The sequence below is a fragment of the Tetrao urogallus genome, assembly GCF_951394365.1.
Source record: "Tetrao urogallus genome assembly, chromosome: 26".
Classification (NCBI taxonomy): Eukaryota; Metazoa; Chordata; class Aves; order Galliformes; family Phasianidae; genus Tetrao; species Tetrao urogallus.
The window spans coordinates 747,839-769,675 of NC_136839.1; the positions used below are offsets into that span (position 1 = coordinate 747,839).

At 65.4% G+C, this 21,837-nt stretch overlaps 2 protein-coding genes across 2 annotated transcripts; one reads left to right on the forward strand and one right to left on the reverse strand.

Moving 5' to 3' along the window:
• Positions 1-572: 572 nt before the first annotated feature.
• TNS4 (tensin 4) lies at positions 573-7,530 on the forward strand (the record flags this gene model as incomplete). The annotated part of the gene is made up of 12 exons (XM_079547093.1): positions 573-978; positions 3,502-3,886; positions 4,084-4,448; positions 4,954-5,040; positions 5,122-5,226; positions 5,306-5,398; positions 5,491-5,568; positions 5,716-5,787; positions 6,482-6,650; positions 6,879-6,947; positions 7,027-7,053; positions 7,401-7,530. 12 exons carry the CDS (start codon positions 573-575, stop codon positions 7,528-7,530), a joined length of 1,986 nt encoding a protein of 661 aa, XP_079403219.1.
• A 2,210-nt stretch (positions 7,531-9,740) lies between these two features.
• Positions 9,741-13,952, reverse strand: IGFBP4 (insulin like growth factor binding protein 4; the record flags this gene model as incomplete). Its single annotated transcript, XM_079547105.1, has 4 exons — positions 9,741-9,869; positions 10,012-10,146; positions 10,248-10,402; positions 13,583-13,952. The coding sequence occupies 4 exons, from the start codon at positions 13,950-13,952 to the stop codon at positions 9,741-9,743; spliced, it is 789 nt and encodes a 262-aa protein (XP_079403231.1).
• Positions 13,953-21,837: the final 7,885 nt, after the last annotated feature.

Sequence of the window (21,837 nt, forward strand, 5' to 3'; positions counted from 1 at the left end):
TGAGCGCCTGGCCGTGACGTCCTCCGGGTCCCCCCAGCGGCGCGGCGCTGCCCGAGAGCTGAGCTGCCCCTGAGCTCTGGGATGCTGCACCTCCACTGCTGTGATGTGGCAGGACAGTTTTCCTTGACCTGAGGTGCACGAGCGAGGTTCCCCATTGCATTTGCTGGCAGCCACTGTTGCTGTCCGTGCCTGGTGCAGCCGCTGGGAGCAGGGATTTCCCCGACCCAGGGGCCACTACTGCATTTCACTCGTTACAAGAAAATGAGCACTAATGCAGTTTCTCATGCTGCCAAATCCTGGGCTGCACAGCGATTGTCCCTGCCCTCACCCAGCCGTGCAGTGAAGGTGGTGCAGAGCAGGACAGGCCCTTTCCTGCACCGCCTTGTGCTCTCGCTCGCAGTTTCTGCTACAGCCGGCCCCTGCCCGCAGCACGCCTCGTGTAACACTGCTCTCCTGCATTCCTCAGATTCCTCTTCTGCTGGAGCTGTGGGCCGAGGAGGAGCCCCGGCTCCGTGGGGCCGACGCGGGAGCAGCAGCAGCAGGAGGAGGAGGAGGAGGGTCGGTGCTCAGCCATGTCCCAGGTCATCCACAGCCACGTGCTGCGCGTGGGGCAGAGTGTGTGCGTCCCGTCCCAGGAGGGCACCCCGCGTCTGCCCGCCCCGTGCTCCTACTACTCGACGGACGCCTGGGCTGAGCCTGGTGCTGTGCGCTGCGCCGCAGCCCCGCTGCCCACCCGAGGGCTGCAGGGAGGTCACCCCGCACCGCAGGAGCTGTCCCTGCGCCAGGAGGATGTGGGCACGGAGCCCAGCGCCCACCTCGGGTCGCCCATCTTGGACATCTCCATAGAGAACCTCAACAGGATGATCCTGGAGCTCGACCCCAGCTTCCAGCCGCTCTCCTGCCAGCCGAGGAAGGCGGCCGTGCCTGCTGCCCGGGGGGACGCTGCTGGCACCCCACAGCACGACGTGGAGGCAGCAGGTGGGCAGGGGCTGTGGGCTCCCACCTCGGGCTGAGGATGAGGATGGTGTGGGTGCAGCCATGTCCTCAGTGGGACCTGTGTCACATCGGTGTGTGATGGGAAGGAGGAGGGGCTGGGTGCCCACTCACCCCCAGAATGTCACACCTCACATACTCAGTGGGACCCCAGAGCAACCAGGGAGAGCAGCCTTTAATCCAGGCTAATATTTGCTCCCCTATGTTTGGGGAAGGAATTTCCCATGAGGAATGGGATGTGTCACTCTCTGAAAGCTCCTGGCCCACGTTGCTGGCAGCAGTGAGTGCAGATGGGCAGTGACACACCTCACCCCACAGAGCCCCATCCCTGCAGGAGGGCGGTGGGGCCGTTCACGGGTCACCCTTCACCCACAGAACGTTGGAACCTGGAGCCGGATTTCCAAAGCCCTGGGCTAAGGCACTGCTCATTGCACAGCCACCCCTTGTTGATGTTCCGGTGTTTGGTCAGGGAAATTCTATTTCCAGGGCTGCGTGCTCCTCCAGCAGCATACCCCATCCCTGCAGCACAGAGCAGAACACACGGCCCGGTCCTGCTCACACGCTGGGGTGCTCCATGCCAGCCGTTCTGCAGTGCATCATTCCCCCTCGGGTGCTGTGCTGCTCCCAACCCCAGGGCTCTGCCCGCACCTGTGCAGTGCTGGTGCCCTGTGCAGTGAGGAGGCTGTGATGCTGTGCGGGGAGGTGTGCTGCTGTGGGAGCACCCAGCTGAGAGCAGCCAGGCTGCACAGTGCCCAGCTGCAGCCTTAGGCACCAGAATGCCATGGGCATCTGCTTGCAGCGCTCCTTCCAAAGATAACATCCCACCCTTCAGGCCTAAGGGTGTGGGGAGACCAGTTCTCCCTGGTTCCTTTTGGGAACTCGTGTGTGTGCTGTGGGGTTGGGAGAGGATGAGGGGTTTGTGCTGAGCCCCAGCTGGGCAGCAAGGAGCTGGGAATGGGCGCGCAGGGTGCGGCATGTGGGCACAGCACGGGGTTTGGGCGTTCCCCATGCGGCTGCGCCTCGTGCTGCACTAATGGGAGGGGTGGCCTTGCAGATAAGGGCTGTGGCAAAGTGCACGTTGGGCCCTTTTCTCCTCGTGCTGCTACTTTGGGCAGTGAGGTGGGCAGCAGTGCCTGCCCGTGGCCCCCAGCAGGCAGCATGCTGCTGGACTGGGAGAGCTGGCACTGCATGTGGGCCGAGCAGCTGGCAGTCCGACCCTGTGCTTGGTGGGAAAAGCCTCACTTTGGCTTCCATTTCGTCCTAGCAGCTCTTTTTCTGTATAGGCTTCGTTGCTGCACTGCAGTGTGGGCAGCACCCACCCCTCGGGCTCCATCTCCTCCCCAGCCGGCGCGCAGCACCGCACCGACCCTGCGGCACTTTCCAAACCATTTACACACCCTCCTTTCTGCCCGAGGTGCCACTCAGCTCCTGCAAACCAGCCAGGGCTGGCAGGAGGCTGCCTGCACCCGGAGGCACGTGGGAGGGCTTTGCTCTTCTCTGATGGGAAACACAGTGTGGGTTTTGATCCTCTACGTGGCAGGAGTTTCCATCGCGCAGCGGCAATGGAACCGCCTGGGAGCAGGGCTGGGTTGCTGCTGGTGCTGGCAGGGAGCAGCCCTTCAGCCCACCCCGTGCTCCTGCTGCCGCTCCTTGGTGCTGAGCAGCGTGCCAAGAGCCCGAGCAAATATTTGAGGTTTAACCACACCTGATAAGCAGGAGCCTCAGTGGGAGGCACAGGGCTTCGCCAGCCCGGAACATGAAGTTGTTTCTTCAAAGGAGGGTATTTTTCCTTTTGAGGGACACACTGACGGTGCCCAGCCAGCAGCGTTTGTGTGCCGATGCTTTGAGCAGCCCCGTGCTCCCACTGCCCACACCAGGTTGGGAATGCAGCCACGCTGCACGACGGCTCTCCTGTCTGCAGCGCACGGCTCAGAAGGGCCGAGCATGGTGCAGGCGCTGAGGACAAAGCTGGGCATGTTCAGAGCGAGGCGCCTGGAGCGGGGGGTGAAGCGCAGCCCCAACCCGCTGCCTGCTGCTGCAGGCTCTGCTGGCTCGGCCTGGAGTGCCGGCGTGTTCAGGGATGCAGAAGGAAACGTGGGTGGAAATCCAGCGCCTGCGGTGCGCAGCCCCTCTGCGGGGGGGTCGTGCTGCGCTGTTCATGGGACCCTGAGCTCAGGTGGCTGCTCCGTGCTGTGTGCCCCAACTGCAAAAGCAGGGCGAGCAAAGAGGCTGTGAGGTGCAGCCTCTCCCCATTGGGAAGCATCAGAGTGAGGGGGGATCATGCGGGCCGGGCCCCCCCAGCCTGACGTCACGTTGGATGGTTTTCCCTTGAGTCAGACACAAACACAGCAGCTGCCGCAGGGAGCACCCATGGCAGGTCCTGGCAGGCGGCGGGGGGGTCTGGCAGACGTGGCTGCGTGTAACCCTCCTACAGCCGCCAGCACCGGGGGTTGGGGTTGGGGCCCAACAGGCGCTGGATTGTAACGGCCCTTCTCTTTCTGCCTGCAGACATTAAGTACATCGAGATGACACCGACCAGAGCCAAGTGCACCGAGGTGCTGCAGGGCTCCCCCAGCCCTTTCTCCAGGTCTCCCCAGAGCAGCGGCCTCCTGCCCCACGCAGCAGCACCCAGAGGGCACTGCACCAACGGCAGCGTGGTGTTCTCCAGCCCTGCACGGCCCGACAGCCCCCGCTCGGCCCCCCCGGGCTGCTCCGTGTCCGAGAGCATCGCCGTGCCCCTTCCTCGAGCTGGGCAGAGCGTCTCCCCCCGCACATCACCGGGTGCCGACCAGCTGCTGAAACCCATGCAGGCAGTGAGGGCGCAGCAGAGGGGCAGCGAGGTGTCCCTGCTCTCCATGAGCCCTGGCTCTGACACCAGTTATGTCTTTGGGAGGTGAGCACAGCCCTGTGCCCCGCCTCAGGCAGGCGGTGGGGGTGGATGGGGTGCATGACCCCGTGCCATCGTCCCAGCCCTTATCCATTAGAGTGGGAGTGATGGCGGTGGGGTGGGGTGGGCTGTGGGCAGATGCGTGTGCCGTGCCCCAGCCCTGCAGCCCCTCCTGATGCCTCCCTCCTTCCCTCCTCCTGCAGCAGCACCCACTCGCTCCACGCCAGTGACCCCGACGCCGCCTGCCCATCCCCCCCCGGCTCTGTGGGCAGCCCCCAGACATCATCACCTGGCACCAGGTCTCGTTCTGGAGAAGCTCTGTGCCCCCCACGCCCCCCTGCAGCCTGTCCTGTCCCATCCAGCCTCTCCCTGAAGGGCCAGGCCAGCAGCTGCCCACCCTCCATCCTCCCCGACGTCCCGGTGCTGCTGGTCAATGGGTGCTTGGAGCCAGGTGGGATACCCCTCCCCGACCTGAGCACAGCCCCCCCAGCCCCTGTGCAGCCCAGCCCAGGGCTCAGCACCCTGAACAACGCGCTGTCAGCACCCACGCTCACCTGCGTCCCTGACAGTAAGTGCTCTGCTATAGGGCAGCTCTTGGGGGGGAATTCATCTATGGGGGATGGACGCGAGGAATGCGGGGTCCATGCTGGAGCTGGGGGACCTCAGGGCATCCCCATGGCATGCAACTCCTTGCTTGGGGAGGTGGGGGAGACCAGCAATGCTCTGGTCCCTCTGGAGGTGCAGATGCACTCATTGATGGCAGCCGAAAGCGAGGGCCGTAGTTCTGTCGGTTCACACTGGTGTGGGGCCTGGAGCTGGGAGAGGAGGATGGGGTTCCCGTTTGCTTTGGAGGACATTAAAGGTACCGAGGTCTGTGAGGTCCCTCATTCAGGGGCAGACAATGGGACCGTTGTGCTCCAGGGAGATCAGCAGAGGCAGCTCTCCAGACATGGGGGTTTAATTGGGATTCTCGTGGGAAAAGCAGGAGAGCTCTGCGGGTCAGCAGGAGGGAGCGATCCCCCAGCAGCTCCTCACAGAGGTTGGGGTCCCCAGCTCTGCTCACCCCCCTGCAGGTCCCCTCCGGGCCGAGCAGCCCACCTTGAAGTTCGTGATGGACACCTCCAAGTTCTGGTTCAAGCCCACCATGAGCAGGGACCGAGGTGAGGATGGGCGCCTGGGGCAGCCCTGTGCCTGGGGTGGGGAACCCCCTGCACCGGGCTGAGCCCCACTGCGCCCCACAGCCATCCAGCTGCTGCAGGACCAGGAGCCGGGCGCGTTCCTGGTGCGGGACAGCACGTCGTACCGCGGCTCCTTCGGGCTGGCCATGAAGGTTCCCGGCGCTCCAGGTGGGGGCCCGGCGGGGGGCACGGGGGTGTCACTGAACCCAGCCTCACAGCGCTGACAGCCCCTCCGTGCCACCCAAAGGTGATGACAGCAGCGACCTCGTCCGGCATTTCCTCATCGAGTCCTCGGCCAAAGGGGTGCACCTGCGGGGCGCCAGCGAGGAGCTGTACTTCGGTAAGGATGCCACCCCGGCCCCCCTTCGTGCCCCTCCTCCCGCAATCCCTGGGGCACCATGTGGGGCCGAGTGCTGATCTGCCCTGCTGCAGGGAGCCTGCCTGCCTTTGTGTACCAGCACGCCATCACCCCGCTGGCGCTGCCCTGCGCGCTGCGCATCCCTGCCCAAGGTAGGTGTGAGCGCAGTGCTCTGCAGCCCCTCTGTCCCAGCCCGTGCTGCGCTGCTCTGAGCATCAGAAGGCGTTCAGCCCACGCCAAGCCGTGAGCACGGAGCAGCCCGACCCGCAGCGCTGCTGCTCCATCTGTGCCCCGCGCAGATCTCACGGATGGAGAGGACGGCCCCGACTGCGGCCCCGGCCCCACGCAGTCCCCGCTGAAGAGATCCGCAGGTGAGCGCAGGAGCGGTGCTGAGCTGTGGGTGTGCTGGAGAAGGCAGCTCTTGAGGTCCCGAGGCGGATGCTGACCCCAAAGTCCTCCGCTTTCACACCGCCTCCAGTTTTTAAGGCTCTCTCCCCATTGCCTTCATTCTGGGCACTGAAAGGGGGGGGTTCCCAGAGGAGGGATGGGGAGCAGGGGCTGTTTGGAGCCAGCGCTGGGTTCCACCGAGGGCGCCAGTGGGGGTGGATGGGAGCTGCGGGTGGGAGCAGGGCTGGGGCAGCGCTGGTGTCACAGTGCGGTCACTGCTGGAAATTCTGAACAACGAGTTGGCAAATGGAAAAGTTCAGCCTGACCAGGAACAGCACAGTCAGCCACAAATGTCATGTCTTCAGCCAGCGTTAAGCTGTCAGCTGGCCTGGGGGGCTTCTGCTTTTCATTACTAGAAGTATGCAATAAACAGAAAGGGAAGAAAAGCCAGATCTGACATTTAGAAACCAAAAATTAAACATTTTGACTTTTAAAACAATGAGCACAAAGCATTTGAGTAAAGTGGAATGCACATTCGCAAAGAATTTCCACGTCCCCCAGTCTCTCGTTGTCAGCAGAACTGAACCTGACCCAGGAGCACTGCTCCCATGCCTCAGGGATGCCGCAGGACGCTGTAGGGATGCAGTGGGTGCTGACCCCACTGTGCTGTTCCCGCAGAGTGCAATGCGCTGTACCTGGGCTCGGTGAGCACAGAGACGCTGGTGGGAGCCCCGGCTGTGCAGAAGGCCACGTCCTGCACCCTGGAGTTGGATCCGCTGCCCACACCCACCCTGGTCCGCCTGAGAGCGTCGGAGCAGGGCGTCACACTGACGGACGTGCAGAGGAGGTGGGGGCTCAGGGCAGGGCAGCTCTCAGCTTTGCAGTGCTCCATGTGTTCTGCAGCGCAGAGCTGCGTTGCGACATCCCTGTGCTCACAGCACCGCGCAGTGCTGCTCTCAGTGCAGCGGGTGGCGGTGGTCCAGCGGTGCTGGGATGCTATGGGGCCGTGCGTCGGTCTGAGATCCCAGAACCCCCGTGGTGCCCCCCGCCCTGACGCTGTGCCCCCTCCCCGCAGGGTGTTCTTCAGGCAGCACTACCCACTGAGTGCCCTCCGGTTCTGCGGGATGGACCCTGAGGGCAGGAAGTGAGTGTGGGGCGCGGGGGGGGCAGTGGGGTGAGAGCTGCTGTGCAGAGCTGACCCTGAAATGTTCCCCTTCCTTTAGGTGGCAGAAGTACTGCAAATCCTCCAGGTGAGACCCTGACCCTGATGCAGAACCCTCGCTTGGAAACGGGGGTGGCTGAAGTGGGGATGGGTGGGGGCTCTGACCTGACAGCACAGGGGAGGTGAGGGGCTCAGCTCTGTGCCCCCAGACGGGACCCCGCCTGGCCCCTGCCCCCCCAGGCACAGGCAACAGCGTGGCTCTTCCTCTCCTTGTTGGAGGACGCAGTGCTGCCAGAATGCTTCTCCCGGCCGCTTTCCTTCCCAGCAAACGTGACTGGGGTGCGGGCCAAGGAGGGGATGGAGCGGGATCGGTGCCGGGGCCGTTTGGAGCGGGTCCTTCTGCAGCTCAGCGCCTCTCCCTCTCCTTTTCCAAAGAATCTTCGGGTTTGTGGCCAAAAGCCAGATGGATTCGGAGAACCTGTGCCACCTGTTTGCGGAGTACGACCCTGTGCAGCCAGCAGCACTTGTCATCGACCTCATCAGCAAGCTGCTGCCCGCCCCTTAGCGCCCGGCCGCTGCCACGTGCTGGGATAGGATGGGTGTGCTGAGCCCCATCCCTGCAGCCACGGCGCTGTGCCCCCTCCCCATGGAGAGGGGGAGGTCTGGGGGGACTGTGGCAGTAGAGCAGCGTCACGGTGTCTGAAGTCAGTGGGCTGCGCTGGAAGGTCCCAGTCTCCTCTGCAAGCACCGGTGGTGGCAGAGCTGCCAGCACGGCACAGCTGTGCGCAACGCATCTGAATTCTTCTGCCCTTTCTGCAAAGCCATGTCCCAGAGCACCGCGACCTCCTCACAGCGCCACAGGCTGAGAAATAAACGCTGACATTTTCACGACGGTGAAGCATTGGGATTTGGAAGGAACTGGGACGCATTTGGGCCGGAGCCCTGGCTGACGTCAATGTGCTCAGCCCTGCAGCACTGGGTCTGCGCAGACCCTCCTCCCCCCGCGCTGCTCTCATTTCGGACTCTGTGCCACGCGGCCCTCTGGGGGGGGTCAATAAATCAGCGCAATGTTTATCTCACTGCAGTGATTTAGCAACTGAAATGCAGCGCTCTGCTGCCCGCAGTGCTCAGCCCCATCCTGCAGCACGCTGTCTGTCTCTCGGCCAGGAGCCACGAAGGAGGGCCGAGCTCCACTCGACCTGTTCTCATTAAGCAATGCCAGCCCAGGACCCGCACTGCACGACCCGCAGGCAGCGCTGCTGCAGCTCCTCGGGTTTATGGCAGCGCTGCCCTGAGCAGCAGGGAGCAGAATCCAAACGCTTTGGCTCTGAGAGGCTCCGGGGGGAGCGCTGCCGGCGCCGCCCAGCCGGGCCCCCCCACCCAAACAGCTCCAGATTGCAGCGCTCGCCAGCAAAGCGGGGGCTGATCTGCAGGGAGGGGTACAGCTGCTGCCTCCCTCCAGCCCGACCGGGAGCAGCTCCAGGCACCGCTGCCCGCAGTGGGAGTTCTGCGTTTGCTGAAATCCCTTTTCCAGGGAAGCGCTGCAGGAGGGGGGGAGTTCAGCCAAAACCACCCGGATTTAGGAAAAAACAAACAATTCCCTGAGCGATGCGCGCCTCCAACGCCGTCCTTCCTGGAAGCTCACTGTGCCCGTCCGGCTCGGGGCACCCTGTGAAGCAGCCAGGACCCCAATCCGTGATGGGGACTGCACGGTGTCACCCCCAAAGGGGACGCAGCACTGCCCAGAAGCACCCGCACTTCGTGCTCTGAGCATTGGGGTGGGAGGTGCCCATTGGGCATCCCATCCCCATACAGCCCGAGTCACGAGGGAAAGGGAACACGGCCACTAAACGCAGCAACAGCTTTTTCTTTTCTTATTTTCTTTTAACAATACAAAGCTTCAAGTTTACTGTAAAAGGAAGGATGGTGCTACACAGAGCCTGAGCGATGGGGTCGTCCGATAGGGAACTACGATCGCATCAGTGCAGAAAAGAGACGGCAGGGTCACGGTGGGGTCACGGCAGGGTCATGGCGGGGTCACAGTGGGGTCACGGCAGGGGGGTGGGGGACTTATGCTGGTGCAGGGCAGTGTGTAACTGCAGCAGCACAGCAGGAGCGGCGGTGCGCAGCACTGACCCTGCAGGACCCACCCCGCGCTCAGCCCCACACCTGCTGCCTTTTCACACCCGCAGGACATGGAAACCCGTCCTGTTTGCACCCCATCTGAAGACGAGAGGGCAGCGACCGCGAGCCGGGCTCTGATGCCCTTGCTGCCCCACCCCGGGGTGAAGGTCCTTATTGCTCATTGCGGCCCCCACCCCACGCACACAAAGGCAGGTGACGGCAGGTGGCAGCGGGGGGTCCATACCTGGGGTCCATCCCCTCCCATCCCCTCCCTGCCCACACCGGGGGGCTGAGGCACTTCTTGTGCTGCGCGCTCAGGGGGGCGCAGGGAAGGCACTGCGGCAGGGGGCTGCAGGCAGGGAGGGGCGCAGCGCTGCTTTCTCCTTTATGCATCTCCACCGAAACAGCCTGAAAGCAGCCCTGCTGGCACCCGGCAGTGTCCGTCTGTCCGCACCGGGGTCTGTGCGGGACAGGGATGCCACCAGTGGCTGCTGGGTGGCGGTCACAGCGCTGGGGCGGCACGGTGCTGCACCGTGGGCAGAGCAGAGCAGTGATGGGGGGCACGCTGGGGTCCACGGGCGCCAGGAGCTGCTCGGCAGATGTGTCCCCTCTCCTCCATGGCCCCGGCGGGCGGCCCGGCCGCGCTCACGCTCACATGCTGTCTGCTGGCTGGTGGCAATCCAAGTCCCCCTTCAGCTCCAGGAAGCCCGGCAGCTTCACCCCCGTCTTGCGGTCCACGCACCAGCACTTGCCCCGCTGCCCGTCCAGCGCCGGGTGACACTGAAGGGAGGCACAGCTTCAGTGAGCATCCATGGAGCCATGACAAGCCCAGGAGCTTCTGCAGCTCCCGCTGAAACCCAGTGCCCCCCACATCCTCCAGCCCTGCAGAGTGCCCCTGCCATGCAGCCCCCACCCTGCCCACCTGCTTGGGGTGAAAGTTGCCATTGCGGTCGCAGTTGGGGATGGGGATGACGTAGAGATCCTCGTGTGTCCGTGTCTGTGAGGCCGCCAGTCGCTCCAGTGCACGGTGCAGCTCGCTCTGACACGAGCCCTGGGCCTGCAGAGAGGGGGGAGCCGAGCTCTCAGTGGGGCACCGTGCATCCCCCCACCCCGCCCCGCTGCCAGCCCCCCTCCTGCCCTGGTGCCCCCAGTGCTCACAATGGGCCGGGTCTCCTCGCGGTGATGTGGGCTCCCGCTGCTGCGCATCTTATTGCCGTTGTTGACGCGCTTCGCCTGCTGCTTCTGCAGGCACTTGCGGTCGTGGATGCTGCAGGGGCTGAAGCTGTTATTGGGGTGCTCGATCTCCTCCTTCTCTGCAAGGACACAGCAGGGCTCAGCACTACAAGGCAGCCCCCAGTGCTCCCCCCACGCAACATGTGTCCCTGGCACAGCATTGGACTGAGACCCCTCACAGCACAGGGAAAGGCTCTCAGGAACTCTTACTGCTCATTCACAGTTTGTTTCCACGTGGCTGTTATTGCAGGGTTGTAATTCACGCCTGGAACGCTGCACAGCACTGGGGTGCACCCTGCCAGCCCTGTGCAGCCAATGGGCAACGGGGGGGGGGGTGGTGACCCCAGGACACGCAGAACAACAGCCGACCCCTGGAGCCCCCAAAACTGCAGCAGGACCGGGGCTGCAAGGCCCCCACCAGGTTCTGCTCGGGGTGCACAGCCCCAGCCCCCCACTCCCTTTCCAGGACATGAAAGCAAGAATTCCAGGAATAGGACAGTCCACCTCCTGCTGGCTGGCCGGGGGGGGGCGGCGCTTGGCATCCCTGCCTGCGCCCACACGGAGCCAAACTGCAATCCCAGATGTTGGCAGCTGGGAGGGAACGTCATGAGACCGGGGCTGCTCAGACTCCATTGGGCTGCAGGTCCCCCTGCCTCCAGGCCCAGCGATGCCTTTGGGCCACGCACCACTCCTCCTGCTGCATGGAGGGGCCCGATGCTGCGGTATCAGCGCCTGGAGGAGGGCCGGGCACTGTGTACCTGACGGCAGCTCCTGGCTGCAGTGGGTCACTGAGCAGCTCCCAGTGTCCTGGGTAAAGTTCACAGCCCACCTGGCTGGCAAACCCTTCTCCATCACTGTAATATTTGCTTTTTGTTTAAACTGTCCTTTTTTTTTCCAGGAAGCGGCTCATGCCCTTGACATTTGAAACACAAACTTGACACCCACTGAGGAGTGACTCCAGGACCCCTGGCAGCCCCTTTCACCGTATCACATCCCCACGGCGATGTGTCACATCCCTGAGGCTCTGTGCTGCAGCCACTGGGACTCACTTGGGGACGCTGCTCCTCAGGGACGCCTGGCACTGATGGGGCCACCACAGCAAAGTCCCAGTGCTGCTCCCATGGAGGGGACACAGGGCACAGAGTGGCACTGCTCCGCACCATAGCCCGGCACAGGACCAGAACCCCCCGCTCCCAGCCCAGCCCCCCTCCCCCCTCCAGCCGCTGTCAGTGTCAAATCTCTCGGTTAAATAAAACCAGATGCCAGTAACATTTTCCTGAGGTCCCCAGGAGCGCGGTGCCTCCGGGCAGCACGGCGGCGCTCCGTCGGCACCAGCACCGCGCTCCCCACCGCGGCCCCCGGCTCCAGGCCCCCTCCCCACTGCAGGATGGCTGCGGTTCAGGGCGAGCTCCCACCCGGCCGAGGAGCCTCTCGCCTTCCTGCTGCTGGCAGCGCTCCTGCACCGAGCTGGGCAGCAGAACTCCTTCAAGTGGAGCGCAAAGATCTGGGAAAAGCAAATTCCTCAGAGCCAGGAAGGAGACCTGGAGCTCGCGCTGCACCGGCCTTGCACCACCAGCAGCACGAGGGCTGCACAGAGAGCAGCACGGGGAGGAAACCCCACGGCTGGGTTTGGGGTGCTGCCTCGGGAGCTCAGGGGTTTCTGCCTGGCCCGAGGACAGGAGCAGACATAAGCAAGGCATTCAGCGTCGCCTTCAATTAGCGGGAGCCACAAATGAGGTTTGTCACATGCTGGGCGTGTGATTCACAGCACTGCGCTCCAGCAGGAGGAGAGCCCCGAGGCAGCGAGCGGAGCCCCGGATGGCGCCTGCAGGACGGGGACAGCAGCGCCGGCTGCACTCTGAGCCTGGGGTCAGCTCAGGGACCCCATCCACGCCCCGACAGCCCCGGTGACACCGCCGGGACAGGGCAAGAGCAGGTGCTGGCAGCGTCCAGTCACTTTTTCCCAGACATAACTATTAACCCATCATTAAGCCACTCGTGGTGCGTGCTGCGGGACGTCCTCAGCTCTCCCCAGACGCCACCCGCAGGTCCTCGATGCCCGATGCAGCGGCCCTGGGGCACACAGCAGGGCTCAGGCAGCACCACGGGGCAGTGCCGTGCCACCGGGAGCGGTGGGGAGGGAGCGATGGAGCTGCAGCCTCTGCCCCGCAGCTCCAGCAGCACTGGGTGCAGGTAAGCAGGGCAGCGCCCCGTGCTGCCCCATAGGGTGCCCCAGGCGCAGGGCTCGTGGCCGCCCACTGTCCCCCCCTGCCACCTGCGGCTCTGCTGGCCAGGCACATGATCCCAGGGCCACCCACAGCCCCAGCGCAGCCAAACCGGCGCAGGAAACAAAGGAAAAAGCTGCAACTCCATTTCCTAAAGGCTCTGGGAAAAAAATGCTGCGTTACACGGGGCAAAGCCAAAACCAACAGGGTTTGGCAGCCCGGTGCAGCCGTGGGCCAGGGAGCGCAGAAAGCTCCTGCAGGATGTGGGCTGGGGACAGACGGGCAGCGCGGGGGGACCCCCAGCAGCACTGTGCCAAGTGCTCACAGCCAACGTCTGTCCTGGGAGGGGAGGGTCAGGGGGCACCTCACACCTTTGGCACGGGTGATGGGACACAGCAGGGAGATGGGACATCCCCTGTCCTGGGAGCCCCAGGTGACACTGCACAGGAACCCTGGCACAGGGCCACCCCCTACCCCGATGATGGGAACATGGGGCAGCAGGGCAGAGCCTGCAGCAGCAGGGCTGCAGCCCCAGGGCTCCCCTGCCCCCACTGCCCCACCTGCATGCAGAGCTGTGGCCACGGCCCCACGCTGACCTGTCTGTGAGGGAAGCAGGTGCCCTGCAGCCTCTTTGCTGTTTCCTCCCAGCCGTGCCAGCAGCATCCCTGGGAGCGGAGCACCGGCGTCACCAGTGCACAACAGGAGCTGCTCTGTCAGCTCTGCACAGTCGGACCCTGCCCGGCCCCAGAGCTGTGCCAGGATGCACAGATGTGACCCTGTGACACTGCCACGCTGCAAGCGGGTGGGGGCTGTTGGCAGGTGCTCCTCTTGCACCCAGTGGCAGCACTGCCATGCCGGGAGCAGGTGAGGACGGCACAGAGGCGACCCATGAGAATCCATGCAGTCCAGCCCCGCTCCAAGCACCTTCAAGCTGCCCATCCAACTGCAACCCCCGCCAAGCCCCCCACTCTGCTCTCCCCAACCGATCGCGGGCGGCACAAATCCCCGCCAACTCCATCCCGCCCCCCGCCCTACCTGGCGGCTGCAGGCTCTCCTGGATGGCCTCGACGTCGGCCAGGTCGGTGCAGACGCCCTGCCCGTGCATGAGGGTGTGCAGCGGTCGGGGCACCCCGCGGGGCGGATAGCAGCGCAGCCCGGCCCCGCAGCGCGCCGTGTACACCCCGCAGGCGGTGCCCCGGCCGAGCGCGCAGGTCGCGCAGCAGCCGCAGCCCGGTTCCCGCACCAGCTCGGCGCAGCCCTGCGGGGTCTTGCAGCGGGCCAGCCGCTCCTCCGAGCACGGCGGGCACTGGATCGCCTCCTCGCCGCCGCCGCCGCCCCCCGGCCCCGGCCCCGGCCCCGCCGCCGCCGCCGCCGCCAGCAGCAGCAGCACGGCGGCCCCGCACATGGCGGCCCCGCGCCGCTCCGCTCGGCGTCGGGCTGGCGGCGGGCGCGGGGCGGCGGCGGCGGCCGCTTTATGCGGCCCGGATGGCCACACCTCCCGCAGCCACCAGGGCCACCGGCGGAGCCGCCCCCGTCACCGCGGGGCTCCGGCAGCGGGCACCGGGAGAGCTCCGCCGCCCCGACTTCCTCGGTGCCGCCCGGGCGTCCCCATCCCGCAGCCCACGGCTCTGCACGACCCCCGCCGCACCACCCCGTGCTGCCCCGCAACCGTCGCGAAGCCTGAGTGCTGCCCGGCGCTGAGCCACTGGGACGGAACGGAACGGACTGGGATAATGGGGATGGGGTAGAGTGGGAAGGGATGGACTGGAATGGAGTGGGGTGAATGGGGATGGACTGGGATGGGATGGATTGGGATTGACTGGGGTGGGATGGAATAAATAAACTGGGACGAGATTGGGATGAATTGGGATGAATTGGGATGGACTGAGACGGGATGGATTCGGATGTGATGGGATGGACTGAGATGAACCAGGATGCATAGGGATAACTAGGATGGACTGGGATGAAACGGACTGGGATGGAGTAGAATGCGGTGGGATAGACTGGGATAGACTGGGATAGACTGGGATAGACTGGGATAGGCTGGGAGGCTGCACCGTGCAGGACAGCGGCTGAAGCCCAGGTCCGAGCACGGGCCGGGCTGCCCCGACCCCCAGCGCCCCGTAGCGCCCAAAGCTGCGAACTGCGGAGCGTTGGCGGGGGAGGAAGCGGGGGAAGGGCTGCGGTGCGGTGCGGGGAGCACAGGGAGCCACAGCGTGCGGGGCTGCAGCCTTCAGCCCGGGGGCAGGGAACCACAGAACACAGAAACACAGAACCACAGAACCACAGAACCACAGACCATCCCGAGCTGGGAGGGACCCACAGGGACCACTGAGTCCAACCCTGGCTCCACACAGCAGCACCCAAACCAGACCCCATGTCTGCGAGCGGTGTCCCAACACTGTGAGCTCAGGCAGCCGTGTTCCCCACCCAACCTGGAAGGTGCAGAACCTTTTCCTGACACCCAACCCAGCTCCAGCTCCAGCACGTGGGCTGAGCACAGCAAGCCAGGCACGAGCACGTCTCATGGGGCCCCATTCACCCCCCACAGACCCTGAGGAACAGTGGGAGCTGTGACAGCGTGCCATCAGCTCAGAGGCACCAAACATCAGCGCCATTTGTTTCATTTGCCTTCTGCATACAGACAGCAGGGAGGGAGGTGCAGAGCATCAACAAAAACCACCTCCGCTCCGTGCCCACAGCCTGGCTGTGCTCAGAAGGGGCTGAGCCCACCGCAGCCCCCTGCACTCACCTCCCACCCTGCGCTCACACTGCAGTGCCAGCTGTGCCACTCTGGCCGCTCCCAGAGCACCTTCCATCCCCACACGAGCGGGGCAGCACCAGCTGGGGGAGAAATGCAGGCAGGGCTGCTGCCCCACATGCTCCCAGACCCCTCTTCCCCTCCAGGCAGAGCGGGAGCCCCCCAGCCCCCAGCCCCTGCCCTGCCTGGCACAGCCATGGGGCACACGGTGGCCGTGACTCGGGGCAGAGGCGCCAGCCTTGACACAGCGTCCGAGCCGGGGCCAAACCCAAACAGGTGCCCGGCCCCGCGGCAGCCGCAGCTCCTTATCAGACCTTGGCAGCACCACGCGCCCGCCGGGGAGGCTGTTGTGTCTGCAGGGCTGGAGGGAGCGGGAGCACGGGGAGCGGGGATGTGTGAGCTCTGCAGCCCCAGGGGCTGTTCCTCATCTCTGCCAGGCACGGGGCCTCCAGGTCCCCGATTCCAGCGCCGTCCTGCCCCATGAGGAAGGCAGGTGCACCCCACTGCCATGCAGCCGGTACCCCAAGACATTCGACCTCGAGCCCCCGCTCTGAGATTCTTTGGGCTCCCAGCTCTGGGTCTTTGTCCTCCTGTGACACCCAACAGCTCCAAAGCCATCACAGCACCTCAGAGGGGCTGTGGGTTCCAACAATGCAGTGTTGCAGGGACAGAAGATGCCTCAGAAAGCACTGCAGCCCCCCAGCTGATGGCAGCTCTTCCAGAGCAGGTGGGCTCTGATGGAGCAGGGGGACATGGGCTGCATGCATCCCTGGTGGGACGCTGCTCCTTGCCGTGCCAGTGCCCTGCTCCCAGCCAGCGCCTTCCCGCACTCCCTCATGGTTTAACTCCCATTTCCAGGCAGCATCTCCTCCTCCAGACCCCTCTCCCTGACCTGGCTCCCTTCCCACAGCTCCCATGCGCCCTCCCTGCCCCGCACCCTCACAGTGAGCATTCAGCTCCATGCTGGATGCAGCCCGCAGGGCGGGGGTGCTGGGGGGGGAGGGGGCGTGTCGGGGGCCACTGTGATAACAGCAGGGGCTGTGCCAGGGCATCAGGAGCAGACGGCACAGACGAGCGGGATGAGCCAGACCCCCCTGTCCTCGGCACCCCGGGGCTGCAGCATGAGGCTGGGTACCCCACGCCTCCTCCGTGCGCTCTGCATCCTCTCAGTGCTGGCCGGGCTTCTGCCCCACGGCGCGGCCCAGTGGTTCTACCCACTGGGCTCTGAAGACACCACTCCAGAGCCCGGCACCAGCCCTGCAACCCCCACGCTGCCCACCCTGAGTGGGGAGGAAGGTAGGTGCGCACCCCACGCTCCCAGATCCGGTGAGGAGGGGACACTCCCATGCACTGGGAGCGGGGAGCACCTTGCTGCCCACGTCTCCATCCTGCAGACGCTGCTGACACGGAGCCCACGAAGAAGCTGCCGCTGAGCAAACCCCCGTTGGGAACGGACTCGAGGAGACGGGAGCCCTCTGGCAGGACCAAGGGCCAGGGCCGTGCCCTGCTGCGCACGCGAGCCCAGGTGCCCATCCCTGGCAGGAGCTGCGCCCCAAGGCCCCCATCCCCACCCTGACCCCCCAGCCCACGCCAGGCCTGCTCTGCATCCTTCCCTTATCAGCACCCAGCACAGCGCAGCCACAGCAGTGCATCCCACACCGGGCTCCAACCTTGGAAATGCTTTCCCCTCTCTGCCCCTTGGAGAGGAGACCCTGGTGCCCCTGCACAGCCCGCAGTGCACAGCACCCCCTGAACCCCACTGGCTGCATGCTGAGCTCTGCCCTTCTGCTCTAGCACAACCACCCCACGGCCACCCCGCAGATCTTTGAGGGCAGCGCAGAGGAAGAGGAGTTCCTGCAGATCAAGGTGCAGGGGCAGGGGGGGGGGGGGGGACGACGACTGTGGGGGAGCTGTGGAGCAGCCGGGCACGGGGCGGGGATGCAGGGGTCTCACTCTCGGTGCTCCTCTCTCCTGCACAGACCACACCGAAGGGGCTGCCCCAACGTGTGCCCATGGCCCCCGGGCTGGATGTGACTCTGCAGGTGAGGGGGGGGTTGGTGCCGGTGCCCCCCATCCCCCATCCCCACAGCTCACAGCTCGCTCCCCCCTAGATGCACAACGGCTCCAACTGCATCTGCCCTGCGCGCCCCAGCCCTCCCGGCCCCAAGGTAGGAGAGGGGTCCTGCAGGGGGCAGAAGGTTTGGGGATCTGTGGGGAGAGACCCCAGGGCTCTTTTCACCTTTTTCTGCTCTGGATTTGGATTCTTGCTTTGGAGTGTGCATTGCAGGGACAGTCCCAGTGTCGGGGCAGGAGCCAGGCTCTGTCTTCATCCCAACAGGGAGAGAAAGGCGACCGTGGTTTCCCCGGGGAGCGGGGCCAGCCAGGGCTGTCTGGGGAGAGAGGGAGGACAGGCAGCCCGGGGCCACCGGGTCACCAGGGACCTCGGGGCCCCCCTGGACCACCGGGACCTCCAGGGCCACCGGGACCACCAGGTACTGGGGGAGCCAGGAGTCCACCTGCACCTGCAGCGGTCTCCAAGGAATCAGAGAGAGAGGTGAGAGGTGGAGAGGGGGCATCTGGGCTGGGTGACACGGGGGGGTGATGGAGGGACGGGGGATGATGCCGGGATGGATGGGCAGTGCTGGAGCTGCTGTGGGGTCCATCCTCAACTGGACCTGTAGGGACGGGCAGGGCAGGGACACAGAGCTGCAGAGGTGGGTAGGGGGCCCACGGGACATGATGCTGCCATTCACCAATGCCACTCTCTCCTCTCTCCCTCCACCTAACAGCTGGGAGCAGCCAGCCCCACTGGGAAGCCAGGACCACCCGGTGCCCCAGGGCTGCCTGGCCCCCCCGGCCCCCCAGGCTACCCAGGTCATGAAGGCACTCCAGGGCTCCCTGGGCGGGAGGGGCAGCCTGGCCCCCCTGGCCCACCAGGGGCCGTGGGACCGCCTGGGTTCCCAGGGAGTGAAGGAGCTCCAGGATCCCCAGGCCTGGCTGGGCCCGATGGCCCTCCGGGGGCACCGGGACTCCCAGGCACACAGGGACCCCCTGGGGCACCTGGGCACGAAGGGCCCCCTGGCCCCCCGGGACCTGCGTCATTCCCTGGCAAACCAGGGCTCCGAGGGGAGCCAGGATTCCCAGGATCAAAGGTAAAGAGGGATCTCAGAGGGGGTTCCAGCCTTTCCACCCACAGACCCCAGCGGGTGGGCTGGGGCACCGGGATGCACCCAGCTCCATGCTCTGCTGCTGCGGAGCCTTGGGGCGACATGGGCCCCACACTCATGGCCCCACGTGCTGCATCCCGGCAGGGTGAGAAGGGTGAGCAAGGACTGCCGGGCATGCCAGGGAGCCCTGGCCACACCGGGGAGATGGGAGCCCCAGGGATGCCCGGTCCTATGGGACCACCGGGACCACCGGGGGACTACAGGGTGAGCACAGGGCTGGGGGTGCTCAGGGTGGTCGCAGTGCCCAGCGCTCAACCTGCACATCCCCTCATCCCAGTGTGAACCACGCCATGCTGGGCACCATGGAGCCACTGGGCACCACGGAGCAGCTGGGCCACCGGGTCCCAAGGTGAGCAGGGCAGCAGACACCAGGTTTGGGGTGCATAGGGCTGGGATCACCTGCATCAGGGCGCTTATGGGACCGCTCTGCTTTCTTCCAGGGTGAAAAGGGTGATCCAGGAGAGCGGGTTTGTATGGGGTGTTGCAGGGGGGGGAGCTGGTGGGGTTATGGGGGTGGGTGAGTTGCACCATCCTCTGCAGCACATGCACACTGCACACCCGACATGTGCCCTTCCTCCCCACCCTTACTCTGCCTCACTGTGCCCCCCAGGGGTGCTGCTATGGGGAGCCCGGCTGCAAACCAGGTCACCTCCCATTCCCCAGCCATGGCAGTCAGCCCAGCGCCTGGTACCAACCGGTGAGTCCTGGGGTGGGGGTGGCAGGGGGTGGGGGCAGCAAGAGGAGCTCAGCCTCCATCTGCTCGCGTTCCCTTTGCAGCACAGCAAGGAGGAGCCGGATATCTATGGAGCAATCATTCCCCACGTGAGAGATTGCAGCCAGCGTGACGTAGAGCCGCCCGCCCCAGGAGCAGCACCAAACCACCCTAAATCTCCACACTGCTCTTCTTGCAGGGTCCCCGAGGTCCCCCCGGTCCGCCCGGTCCCCCCGGCCCCCCTGGAGCACCAGGACTCCTCTACCTCAATGTAAGGCCCTGCGCAGGCAGCGCACAGCTCTGTGCCGCAGTGCACACGTGTGTGAGCGTGCAGTGTGAGCTTCTCCCTGTGCATCCTCCTGTTTCTGCTCACAGCGGCTGCACCCCATGCGCGGACAGCAGCCCTGCAAGCAGCCGGTAAGCTCGCTGTCCCCTCCCTGCTTGTCACCGCCGTGCACCTGTGTCCCAGCAGCAGTAACGGCCCCGTTTGCATTCACAGGCAGCAGGCAGTGCAGCCTGGGCAGTGGGTAAGGGGCTCTCTGGGGATTTGGGTGAACTCCTGTCTGCTTGGAAGCACCTTTTGCAAAGCTTCATGCCCTTGCACCAGGGCTGTGGTGTTGTCCTGGTGTCCCCATAGTGTTGGGGTGCCCTGTGACCTCAACCCTACCCCTAAACCCAACCCCAACCCAAACCCTCCTCCGCTTCTCCAGATGCTGATGTTCCCCGCCCAGAGCCGCTGGAGCCCAGTGCTGACCTCCGGGTGCGTGGGGAGCTGTGCCCATGGGTGACCCTCAATGTGTAGGCAGCTCCCCATGGGCAGGGGGGGTCAGCTGAGCCCTGACCCCCCTCCATGTCCTTCCCAGCGCCAGACGTGGGTATTCAGGTCTAAGGAGCTGATGCTGAGGTCTGGCAGCTCTATCCCCGAGGGCAGCCTGGTCTACGTGCAGGAGGGGAGCAACGCCTTCCTGCGCACCCCCCGGGGCTGGAGCAGGCTGCTGGTACCGTGCTGGGATGGGGGGGGGGAGGACACACAATGTGGCTGGCCCCTCCTAACTGCTCTTCTGCAGCTGGAGGACTCGGAGTCGCTCTTTGTGGGTGATGACCCCTCCGCCTCCACGCCGCAGTACCAGGTGAGGCAAAGGGACAGACCCCCGTGGGGGGGTGCACTGCTGGGACTGCCCTTCCATCTCTGTGCAGGAGGCAAAGCAGGCGCAGACACGAGGTCCCAACACAGAGCCACCCTCAGGGGCCCGGGCAGATGCACTGGTGAGCAGAGGGATGGAGGTGGCACCAGGAGACCCCGGGTAGCAGTGGGATGAGGAGGGGGATGCACCCTGGGCACCGTGACTGCTGTCCCCAGGTGTCCCCACTATTGCAGGTCCCGAAGGAGGATGGAGCTGGGCTGCCCAGCACCCTACCGACCACCGTCGCCCCCAGGATGCCCTCTGTAAGCATTGCCCCATTTCCTGGCCCCTTCCAATCCCACGGAGCCCAGGAACCCCCCCCCCCCCCCGTTTCCGTGGGTCTGTATAGACCTCGATGCCCGACTCAGGGGGCTGCAGTGCCCTATGGGGTGCGGGATGATGGCACGTACCCTGGCAGCCCCGGCCCCCCATGCGCTGCCACCCGCTGTCCCTGTAGCTCCGTCTGGTGGCCCTGAACGTGCCTCTCTCCGGGGACATGAGCGGCATCCGCGGCGCCGACCTGCAGTGCTACCGGCAGTCACAAGAGGCCCGGCTCTACGGCACTTTCCGTGCGTTCCTGTCGGCTCCCAGCCAGGACCTGGCCTCCATCGTCAAGAGGACGGACAGGACCCTCCCCATCGTCAACCTGAAGGCAGGCGGCCCTATCCCCGAGGGCTCAGGGTGCCCCGCAGGAAGCACGGGTTTTCCGCGTGTTTTCCTTCCACCCAGAGATATTGTAATGGGGACAAGGGGCTCTGGGGGGCACTTGCCTCCACCCCCAGCTCAGTGCCCCCCCCCACGTCCCCAGGGCCAGCTGCTGGCTCGCTCCTGGAGCTCCCTCCTGCAGAGCCAGGCTGGAGCCGCCCCGCGGGGCCCCATCTACACCTTCAATGGGCGCAACGTGCTGACGGATGCCCTCTGGTGAGTCCTGGCCCCGCACATCCACGGCATCACGCGAAGGTGCAAAGGGCGGGAGGACGGGGAGGGCTCCCCAGGGCTCCCCATCATCCCGTTGCCGCTCGCAGGCCCCGCAGGCTGGCATGGCACGGATCCACGTTGCGGGGCGGCCACGCTCAGCGCCGGGATTGCCAGGGCTGGCGGAGCTCCGGCCCCGGGGACGGCCTGGCGGCCCCGCTGGCTCAGGGCAGGCTGCTGGCCGGGCGGCGGCACAACTGCTCCGAGGCGCTGGTCGTGCTGTGCGTGGAGGTCGCCTTCCCGTATCGCCACATGTGGTGACGGCCCCGAGCCCCGGGGGGGGCAGGGAGCAACGGGAGGACGTCCGTCCCGTCCCTGTGCGCAGCCAGCCCCGCACCTCCAGCACCGCCCGTGTTCACGTTTCCCTCAGAATAAAAGATGAGAAAAAGTTGGGTGTTCGGGCCAATGTTGAGCTTCCCTTATTGAAGGGA